This window comes from Drosophila montana, unplaced genomic scaffold (genome assembly GCF_035044405.1).
Source record: "Drosophila montana isolate Dmon_TW-CO22-7 unplaced genomic scaffold, ASM3504440v1 contig_2669_1, whole genome shotgun sequence".
NCBI lineage: Eukaryota > Metazoa > Arthropoda > Insecta > Diptera > Drosophilidae > Drosophila > Drosophila montana.
In genome coordinates, this window is record NW_026997536.1 from 229,909 (window position 1) to 242,015 (window position 12,107).

Sequence of the window (12,107 nt, forward strand, 5' to 3'; positions counted from 1 at the left end):
GGGCCAAAATTGAATTTTGTGCGTCAAAAGCTTTTGGTTGTATGCATACCAACATTAAAAAGATTAAAGATACGAGTTTTTTTAATAAAATCATTATATAGAAAACTAATTAATTAAATATTTAATTACTTGTTCGAATACAAAGCATGCCCTAGTATAACATTTGTTAATTATAGAGATGTTTTTCATTATTCATTCATTATTTCGCTGTCAGTCCCTAAGCTGTAGTTGGCCATTGTGCGAGCAAAACATCAAGTAAATGAGCCAAAACCAAAGAAACTGACATTTTAACCAATAAAAAAAAACAAATTCACTCACACACACACGTGCACAGAGATACACACACACACACACATACACACTCGCATTGGCATAACAAATTGACCGAAAACTACGATCCCATTACCCCAACGAGCCAATGGCCAAGAGGGCTCAGAAATCAAGCATCAGGCCAGAAGAAACGGAACCAAGCATAAAATACATTGGAAATTGGGCAGGCACTGCTAAAGAGGTGCTAGTAGAGGGGGGAAGGGGGGAGGAGGGACGACTCAAATCGACAACATGCAAAGGGAGTTTTAGTCGTTTGCACAGACAAAACGATGCAATAAATACAAATTACATGGCAAGGCACAAAATCAAAAAACCCGACAGAGGGAGAGGGAGAGAAAGAGAGATACGAGAAAAAAACAGAGAATAAAGGAGAAGGAAGCAAAGGAGCACTGGGCAAACAGGGAACTAGGTGCTGCCGATAATGGTTATGGCAGCCGAGTGGGAAAACACACAACCCAAGCAAAAAAGGAGACCCAGCTTGCAGCCAGACAAAGCCAACTTGGACCACGAGTTGCCGGCGCTGTGCCAAATGACTGCAAATAATGGTTCGCTGAGCCGGTTGCTGGCCAAGAAAGCAGCTTCCCAAATAGCAAAAGGCTAAAGGCTAGAGACCCCCCTTCCGCACCAGAACCCACTCCGGCGGCAGCAACCAAATTCTATTGTATTCCGCACTCGGTTTTGGGCACGCATCGAAATCCTTTATGCGTTCAACTTGTCGTTAGATTAACGCAAAATGTGGCCGCGCATACATAATTTACACCACCCCGCTCCCCCTCGCCACCTTAACACACCCTTTATGCCTGCCCGTCAAGCTTTGTCGAGCATTTGGCACGAGTTGCCCATTCGCTGGCATACCTGTTGGGCGCCGCAGTCATATTACAGTGGCGTCCCGCTGTTAGTCACGCTGCCGCTGGCTTGCTACACACGCACACACACGCGCGCACACACACTTTGGGGCAAGTGCTTAGCATACAAATTAGCTGAACTGGAAATGCGAAAATCACTTTTGGCAGCGCATTATCGAGTCTGCGCTCTTCCTGCAGCCTTTACGAGCGTCGTATCCTTATGTTATTTTTTGTATGTTACGTTTTTCTCTTTATCCCAGTCTATCAAAGTTTAAGTGTTTTGTATGAAACTATATTCAATTTGGCTATCAGTGTGGAACTAAGCGCGGCATCTATATACAATATATATATACCTGTCTTTCAATAGCTAAAATTGTTGTCCGATTCTTGGCAAAATAAATAAAATATATTTAAAAAGAGTGGATCTTTTCTTTAGTTTCAAGAATTGTTTAGATATTTATATTGAAAAATTGCAGCGCTGTGCTTATAGTATATAAAAATAATTAATAAATGGTATTATAAATACTATAATGAAAAATATATAGAAATTAAGGGAAATGTATCGGTATCAATCTCCACGTCAAAAAGCGCAGACGTGTAAAATAATTGCCCTGAAGACGGTTTGCCGATGTGCAACCGAAATATATCGGAGGCAAAGTATTAAATAAAATTGTTTTCATTGTTTGTCTTTACAAACACGGACCTCGAGCCAGCCAACAAATATTTTGATATATTTTATTTATTATTTTTAAAATATCTTGAAGCTAATAAAACCTAATTTTAAAAATTAAGCTTCTTGCCAAATAAAGGGAATTACTATTAACCTGAGACATTTTCTTGAACCATGTCCAATTAGTTGCTATTAAACGAAACAGCTGCTGCCTTTTAACCGAAATATCTTGGGTAACAAAATTGTGCACAGGTTTTCTTTCATTCAATTATTCTTCGAGGCATTTATTGTCAATTACAAGTGAGCAATACACATGCTCGAGTCCAATTTTATTTTACCCCAAAGGCGTTTACCCTGGTCAATTTGGTAGTGTGTGCGTTTATGTGTGTTTTGTGTGTGCAAACATGAAATTTAATTAACTTTTTTAGTCCGGGCCTCAAGTGTGCCTCCGTGCGTTTGTGTGCGCCTAACAAACCCAAGAAGTGAAGCTAACACAAAAGTTTTCTCGTTAAAAAACTTGGTAAAAATTTCTGGTCAAAAAAAGCGTTTGAATGGAAATGCAGCAGGCACCGCAATTCAAATGCAATTTCGTGAGCAATTGCGAATGCAGCAGCCGCATGAAAGATGCAAAGATCTCCAAGCAAGTGTGTGTGCGCATGTGTGTGTGTATGTGTGACCCCCGACCCCTTGCACTGACACTCTTTTCGACTGTCTGGCTTTGCTGCTGACCAGTCGTGCCTAACGTGGCCATGGCCCAAGGTCCCAACCAGGCCAAAAACTTTTCCCCTTAAACAAACACACACACACACACATATATATATATATATATAGATATATATACTTATCTCATATATATGCATGTGTTTATATATATGCATGAATGCTGCTCCTGACCTTTCATATTATGCCTTAATTGCATGCACTCAATATGCTCTCTGGCCCGCAGCGAGGCAGGAACTAGTTCTGGGCTCAAGCTCATGTCCGTGTCCGTCTCCCCTCTCCCTGTTCTCGCCTGTGTCCGTTTCCGTGTCCCTGTCCAAGGCCGTGGCCACTTACCAACAACTTGCAGCTGCACGCGCGCGCTCACTTTGGGCTCCGTGGAGACCTGGCACTCGTAGGTGCCCGCATCCCGCGCCTGCACATATTTGATTTGCAGCGTCCAGTATTTATCTGGCTGTTTGAGCGCCAGAAAGCGCTGATCCGCAATGAACACAGCTCTGCAATAAAAGAAGTTATAAGCAACATTTAATTCGGTTGGTTTTTAAATATTTTTTCTGCACAGGGGCCCTTAACTCTAAGGTCAGCGCTGCTTAGGCCAAGCGCTATTTAATATGAATTTAATTAATTTATTAAAGGAAGAGTATACAAAAAAATAAGTGACCTTTCTTTTCAAGGAAAGCTGAGGTCTTTTATATCTTAGCTGGAATGACAAACTCTTTAGCCTTTTAGTCTTTCTATATGGTACACTGGAATAATATTTTAAAATTCAGCCTATAGATATTAAACTCAACTCAATAAAATAATATATATACATATTAAAAAATAAAAATAAATAGGTATTAAATATAACAAACTAAATTAAAGAACCTTTTGAACAAAATTTATTATCTATTATATATTTTATATTACATGAACTCACTTTGTTTGGAGAACAAATTAAATTGTTTTTATACATTTTGACATATATACGTAGCTTTCTAAATTTAACGATCCCAAAGATCTAGTTTCGCAATTCAGTCAAAAATAAGCCATATGTAATAAATATTAAACATAAATACTCATTCAATATGTTGGCTATTTAAGAAAGTCTTTAAGATTTAGTTCCAAAATTTATCTATAATAGTATTTAAATACTTGATTCATTCAAACATGAAAGTGTGTTTAGATATTTTGGGTATTTAGCAAAGTCAAAGTAAATACACTTCCGACTTGCATAGGTTGTATCGAATCAGGACACGCAACCTGTTCGAGTCCGAGGGCAGCCACTGCGACGCATGTTGAAAGCGGCCCACTCGAACAACAGCAACAATAACAGCACCGGCAATAAAAACAGGCCCACTTACGCGCTAAGCTCCGCTGCTAATGGCCACTCAAAAGACACTCAAAGTTATTTAGTTGCGGCATTTAAACAGCTGCCCCCCGCCAAGCCAACGGGCACCCCGCACCCCGCACCACCACCACCAAACGCCAACAAAGTTGTTGCAACAACAACAATTGTCAGCATGCAAATGAGTGGGCGGCGGGCGGGAGATGGTGCTTGTTTAGGAGTCCACTGAAATAAGTTGCATTTAATGTCATTGTTGCAATATTTTTGTGCGGCGCTCGCCCGGAAATTTCCCTCTGCCATTTGCGCAAAGTGCAAAAATGCTTCCGTCTCCAGTTGAAAGTGCACCAACTAAAGCGTTCGTGCCACAACACGCACCCCACCCCCCACTGCCTAGGTCTCTGGCATCGCACACATGCGTTGACATTGCTTATTAGGCACTCTGCTTCAAGCTTTTGACTTTGCCCGGACTCGCCCAACACATCTCTTGCCCTCCCTCTCTCTCACTCTCTCTCTCTCTCTCTCTCCCTCTCTCTTACTCTCTCTCTCTCTCTCTCTTGCACGTCCTCCTTGCACTAACAAGTTTTGATACTAAACCCAGATTAGACCCTTGCGTTTTGCACTCGTAAAACTCGACATTTTATGACTTTTACCATTTCCTTTGTGCCCCGCCCCGCCCACAGTCCAGCTCTTCTTGCTTAACCATGCGTCGGGCGTCTCCTACTCTTCCTGCCACCGCCCACTGAAAGTCAACCTATTGCAGTATTTCTTATCCAGATTTTGTAGTTACTTTATAATTTTCATCTCGTTTTTAAGTTTGGCCTCGCACTGTTGGCTTTTCCCCCACATTATTTTCCATATTTTTACAACATTCCATTTCCCCTCAAACCTCAGTAGTTCTCTGCATTTCTTTCGCTCTTGTCCGATGTTTTCGTTTTTTTTTTTTTTTAGAAATTTTCTTAGCCAAGTGTCAGGAAGTGACCCGTAACAACATAAGTTTCCATCTGCAGTTTATGTTGCGTTCCAAAAGGAACAAAACAAAAAAAAAACGGAAGTTTTTATAAAAAGTTTCGACAAGAGTTTCTGATTCTAGAAAAAATTCCACTTTTGCATAAAAAACTACAGCAAATACACATAAAATACGTGTTAATAAAACAGTAAAAATTTGCATATCATATTGGTATTTGTTGTGTTTTTCTTCTTTTTTTTCCTCAAAGGTGGGTCATAAAAGAAAAAAATAATGTTAATGTTTAAAAAGTTTAACTTTATGATATTGTTATTATTTTATGGTCTTAACCAAGTTTTTAATAGTGTTTTTATGATGACAATAAATAGGGCAAATGGTGTATTACTTTGAAAGTCAGTTACTACAATCCTCGTCAGCAAAATTATTTTAAGTCGGATTTCACAGTCTAGGCATGTGCCTAACAGATTCATATATATATATTTTTTGAGGTTGGTCGAGATTTAAAATTATGACGAAAAGAGTCAACCAACTACCAAAATATGCAAATAAAAAAATGCAAAAATTAGAAAAATGTACAAAAATGTTAAAAAATCTATTTCTGTTTTATGGCCCTCAAATCTACCAAAAAATACGGGTTTCATTCAACGCGGCCATATGATGTTAATGCTAATTATAGTTTGGCTCGCATTAGGGTCAATTTCTTTAAGCATTAAATATCTGTGTATTTCAATCAGTACAAATACAAGCACAGGCCCAGAGTGCAATGAACCCTGTTACAACTGGAATTACAATCCAGCACAAGAAGTTTCCATTTAGGTGTCATATATAAATATTTGCCTTAATTACCAACAATATGTTACAGAGCAGTGTTACAAAAGGTCGTCGGTCCTTGGGCTGATTGCGTATTAAGTACTCCCCCTGGTAAATAAATGACATGCAGCCCAGGTGTGAAGATAACCGATAACAAGTAGTCAAGCAACACCTGAACGTAATTACCCAGTCCCAGGGCAAAGGCAGGACGAGTGCCAGACAGTTGCTCCATGTGTATCTATGTCTTTGTGTGGACTTTGGGCCAAGTGCAAACAGAAGTAATCTATTGTGCGATGATAATAAATTGCAAGCGGTGCGTCCAGCGGGCAAACAAAAGGCGCCAGGCACGTGACATTTATATGAAAGTGTAAACACATCATTTGAGCTATTATACAATGCACATTCCAGGCTGCAGGACGATGAGGCGACTGAGTCCTGGCACTGCAACGTGACAGTGGCAGAAACTTTTTTGAAATCTATTTTCATTATGTGTGAGATGTGAGCTACTGGCTAGAGGGGCTGTGAAGAGCGGAGCATCTTGCGAAGCGCAGCAGAATAAGAAAACTTTCTAGATAAATGTGACATAAGACATTGGAGCAGGAAAGGACACGCACACACAATCGACCCAGGACGGAAGTGGCTGTGCAGGAAGGCAGACTGCGGCACACAGGAAGCAATCAGTAAGGACACACTATCTGGGCTTAATTTCACTGGTCCTCTGTTTGCCCAGCTGCAGCTGCAACAGTCCGTTGCAAGCAGTCGCCTGCTTGTGTGTGTGTGTGTGTGTGTGCGTGTGTGTGTGTGTGTGTCTGCTTGTGTGTGTGTATATCCTTGCTGAGGACACAGTCATTCATTCGGGCGCAGCCATTCATCCGTTTGGCAGACAAACAGGCAGCCGCCTTATCTAATGTGAAAGGTTCATTGGTTTTACTTTTCTATCAAAGTAATAAGCTGGAAATGTTGGCTACCCAACCAGGACACCCCACACACACACTCACACACACACACACACAAATCAAAAACAGCAAACGTTGACTAAAACAGCAGGCAACTGGGATGAAATATAAAAAGCAAACGTACTCTCGTCTAGGAGATACCCTAAGCCCAGCGCCAAGCTGCCGTTACTTTTACAATCACACAAAAACGCATGAACACACACACACACACACACACACACGCCTCTTGCAGCTCAGTGCTTCTTCTGCCCTTCGCACCTCACTATATATGGCAAATACAGTCTCTATTAACTCGAATGTTTAAAGTCCGATCTTTCTAAAATTTTCAGTGCTTAAATATGACATACAAAAGTGTGCACATACCAAAGCCCAAGGCTGTACGTTTAATAATAATCCAATTTTATTGGGAATGGGGTGAGGTAGTCAACAAGTTGAGTATTTGAAATTTGTACATTATTACATACAAATTGTAGGACTACCTAGCTCTCATAGTATTTTATTTATGCTCACAAAACCTTCCTTTAAAATCGATATTTATCAATATTTTGCAAATATCGAAAATAAATGATAAACTTCAAGGTCTTCATCTTCAGGCTACTTCGACCGAGCTTGTCGTTATGATCAAGAATATATACTTTATAGGATCGAAGATGCTGCCTTTTTACAAACATTAACACAGAAACATTACACCCCTTTTGCCCATGGGTACAGGGCATAAAAAGGAGAAAAAGGACCAAGCTAAAAACGCAGACACTTTGAAATAAAGTTTTGCAGGATTTCAAAAAATGCAATGAAATTGCACACACTTGTGTTTCCGCTTCGCATGTCAGAACGGGAAGGACATTGGACACACACACACATATACAGAGACACGCGCACCTGTATAGGATGCACACTCATACAGAACTGGCTTCATTGAGAACCCACCTGACGCATTGGCTGGCTTCTTATTGGAAACGCAGATTGAAATAGAAGTACATGTTGCCACTTGGCACACTTGATTCAATTTACTGCAAATTGTTTTTTTATGAAGAGAATTTCACAAGTCGAAACAAAACAAGAGTCTTATAAAAATACCAGAATGCTCTTTAATCTGCTTCTGTGTTCCATGTGAAAATATCTTAACTATGTCTATGCAAATAAAAGCAGTGTCTTTTATTTGCTCAAGTGAAGTTTTTTTTTTTTTGTCAAAGTATCTCTTACTATTTTTTTAAGCAGTACTAGAATTAAGTATCTTTTGTGCATTTATTATGTAAAGGTATCTTCAGCTGCAAAAATATTGCATCTCTCTTTTATCTGTGTCTTTTTTTAAATCATCTTGAATTCGTTATGCAAAAGTATCTTTAGCTGCATCTCTTCTTAAAGTAACTTGAGCTGCAAATTTAATTTCACATCTTCGTCTGTTGTATCTTTTGCCAAAGTATCTTAAGCCAGAGAATGTGAAATGTCAGAGTAATTAAAAGGGGTTTCACTTTGAAGTGAGCAACTGCTTCACATTGCAGCCCTTTATTAAATATTCATTAGTATTCATAAGTGTATGCTCAGCGCTGGAACAATGCAGATAGTTTTGTATACCCTGAATTGAGCTGATAAATTCATAAGCCGATTGAATTGTAAATGACATTTTGTAATGTATATCAAAGCTAATATGTGTGCATATTACCATTCACTTCTGGGCGTCAATCTGAGCAAATAATAATTTCTATATTCAATATTCTCATTTATATTCCACACAGCACTCAAAATTTGTTAATTTCTGCTCCTAAGCCAGAAACTGATGCCGAATTCATACAAATACATTGAATTTGGGTATTAAAATTGTTCATTTGGTCGACAATAATTGGGTTTCGTTAATTACCTGTCGACCGTGAGTATGTGGCCATCACGTAAACGTATCCAGGATACGGACTTGTTGCCAAGCTGTTTAACCTGTGAATGGAACAGTTTCAAGCATAAGTTAAAATTTTCATATTTTAAAGATTAATTTTAATATGATTTAAAATGTTAAAAATTTAATTAATTTATTTGAACTATCAATTTAATATTTTCTTTATTATTGCTCAAAAACTAAATATAAATTTTTAATTTTTAATAATTTTAAATGTACATTAATAAATTATTCAAAATTTAATTTATTTTTAAAAACAAAAAATCTAAAAATATTTAAAAAATTTTGATGTCTTATTTATTTATTTTTTATTCATTTTAAATATTTTCAAAATAAAAATTTTTTTTCATTTATTTATCTCTATATATTAAACTGTTTGTCCTGACTGACTGACTGACTGATTGGTGATCAACGCACAGCCCAAACCGTAAGAGCTAGGAAGCTGAAATTTTCACTGTAGTTACCTTATGTGATGTAGGTGCACGCTAAGACGGGGTTTCGGGAAATTCCACCCGCAAGTGTGGAAAAATCGCGAAAAACGTTTGTATGTAACTTTTTTGTTTAGCATCCGATCGGCCTCAAATTTATTTTCAAAGGTCTTTGTTCAAATTCATTTGAGGGGTGTTTCGCACTTTTTGGAAAATGCAACCCTCCTTGGTGGAAATGGGGGTCGAAGATTTGGTGGATGACGTTTCGCCCTCAAATTTATTTCCTAGTATCTATATGAAAATTCATTTGAGACGTGTTTTTCACTTTTCGCAGAATTCAAATTTCTTCGGGGGGAATGCGATTCAAAGATTTTTTGGGCGAAGTTTTAAGTTGTGTCCGATTTGCTTTAAACTTATTTTCAAAGCTCTACATAAGAACTTAATAAATACGTATTTCAGCGAATTGGGAAATTCCACCCGCAACAGTAGTAAATTTGCGGAAAACGGTTGTATGAAAGATTTTTGTTTACCATCCGATCGGCCCCAAACTCATTTTCAAAAAAAAAATTGAAAAATCCATCCCTCCTTGGTGCAAATGGGGGTCGAAGATTTGGTGGATGACGTTTCGTGTTCAAATTTATTTCCAAAGATCTATAAGAAAAATCATTTGAGACGTGTTTCACATTTTTCCCAAAATCTAAACTCCTTCGGTGGAAAATACATTTCAAAGTTTTTTTGGGTGAATTTTAAGTTTGTTTGATTCCCGTCCGATCAGTTTCAAAATCATTTTCAAAGCTTTTTGAAAACATTGATTTTATAACATACGTGCCACGGGCAAGGCCGGGTTATACCCGCTAGTTATATATATATTTATAAAATTAAATGATATTAAAATATTTAATACGAAAATTGACTATTCTAATCAAAGGTAATTATTAGCCAGGTGGAAAAATTATAAGAATTTGAAAATTCTTCGTCATATTTACAAGGGTCATGTGTTTAACTATGCACCCTTTTGTTAATTTTATTATCGAGTCAATTCCTTACTTTGAGGACTAGAGGACTTCTTAAACTTGTGCGATTTAATTAAAGTTATGGGTGTTGCCAAGCTTAGGACATATAAGAAGACATGCTTACACAAAGTAAAGAGTAAACACAATTTACTTAAAGTTTCGCTTAAACTCAAACAAACAACCTGAAGTCGATTTAATTATATGTCACAAATTCAAAGGAATCACCCGCGGCAGTTACGGGGTTAAAGGGCTTCCAACTACCAGCAACAAGTGTGGGCTAGAGGGGCGTGGTTGAGTAGCAAATTGGTCAAACCAAATTTGCCAAACCCAAACCGGGAGTAAATTAATGCGCCAAAATGTATGCGATGACTTGCAGATACAGAAACAACATTGAAATGTAATTAAATACCAAAATGAACACGAAACTTATCAAGCAGACAGCAGACCGAGCACCAAACCCCCCACACACTGATATGTATCGAAATGTGTCGTAGTTAGTAAATCTAAAATGCATTTACACAGACGCACACACATGTGTGTGTCTATATTTTGGTTTGTTGAATTTACATGAAAATTATTTTGTCTATTCAACACTTCGGCATTGATTTTGCGTCGAGGCCGTAGATGCCATTACATCGAGCTGGCCTGTAATTTGGTCTGCAATGGACTTATTAGGCACTGCATATGTGCCAGATTTAATTATGGCACAAGTAGAACCAAATATGCTCAAATTAAATTCATGTTGCATTCGATGTGACAACAAGCCAATAAAAAGAACTATCGCACTCGGCCCGAGCTCGACTCGAAGGACCCACATTGTGTGCGCACCTTGACAAGGCTTAAACTTGGTGGGCATTACGATAAGCTGCTGCTTGGAATACTTTAAATAGCCCAATTGATACCTGTGCATAGTCAAAAGCCAGCTCTCATCGTCCTTCAACTGACATCAGCAGACAGGCTGAGCACAAGTGCGAGCAATTTTGAAAGGAGATTCAGTCTCGGTCAGCTTCAGAGGCAAGAAGTCGCTCAACTGTGCCACTTAATATGGCAGCCGAACAAAGAGCCGCATGCAACGCAGCTCACAACGTTAGGCATCAAGTGCAAAACGAACGAATGAGTACCCGTAATTGACAAACATTGAGATGCGAGCTATTCATTCTTTCACTTTCCTCCTCAAATTGGATGCTGAGTGCTGGGTGCTGGGTGAGGGCGTGTGCCAGCTGTCTACGAAGTGCCGGCACTTAATTGACCATGACAACGAAAAATTAACATTGCTTCGTTTTAGGGAAAATTACAGCACAAGCTGCTTGCTCCATGCATTAAATATATATTTTCGCCAGTTTCAAGATGAGTCGAAGTTCCGGTGTCCACCCAAACGATTAATGGCCAAGGCCACAATTTGTGTGCGAGCCGAGCCGCACAAGAATTTGAATTTCATTTTGCCTTTGACCTGGCGGCCAATTACGGGCACCTCGGAATGCCAAAAATTTATGACTTTGTTCGAAATACAAATTGAACTGGGGCGTGATAATTTTAATTAGTTCTAATGCGCACAGACAATAGTCCGACCAGATATTGTGTATACTTAGGGGCAGCATCAGCATCATGCCATTTAATTCAATATTTTTTTAAGTGCTATTTCAATCATGTTGCTGTTTTAGAAGCGGAAACTAATGTAAGCACCCTCTTCTCTTACACTTTCAGCACCATTCGAAAAAAAAACCCTGGGATGAGTCATCTCTTACTTTAGCTACCTATATACAAATAAAAGAGATTGTCCTGGTGATTAACACACAGCTCAAGCCGTAAGAACTGGGCAGCTGAACTTAAAACAGAAGAGATTTTTGGCAAACTCGAGCTCCAAGTGGAGGAAAACGTTTGTTTCAGACTGTTTGAAAATCATCAAAAAACAAGGGATCATAATAAGACTGCATAATAAGTCGGAGCTTAATCAGATTGCCTGCGCGTGGGACTGGCAAGCGGAAGGTGGCTGGTTCAACTTCACTGAAATCGTTCAGAGCCTTGTGAACTTTACCAAGCGAAAGATTATTGGAAAATTTATATGCATAAGTTTAAATTAATTAATCTGTACAATAGTTTATAAGTTTTATTACATAAAGTTATACATAAGATTATTGTTTAAATAATTCGCCTGC

At 38.5% G+C, this 12,107-nt stretch overlaps 1 protein-coding gene across 1 annotated transcript in view; it reads right to left on the reverse strand.

The window, feature by feature from the left end:
- dpr11 (defective proboscis extension response 11) overlaps nucleotides 1–12,107 on the reverse strand; it is a 43,764-nt gene that overhangs the window by 4,156 nt on the left and 27,501 nt on the right. Inside the window, exons 3-4 of the mRNA XM_064684150.1 lie at nucleotides 8,481–8,551; nucleotides 2,902–3,062 (exon numbers count right to left, since the gene is read on the reverse strand). Of these exons, the coding sequence (XP_064540220.1) occupies nucleotides 2,902–3,062; nucleotides 8,481–8,551 (232 nt within the window). The remainder of the gene's footprint in view (nucleotides 1–2,901; nucleotides 3,063–8,480; nucleotides 8,552–12,107) is intronic.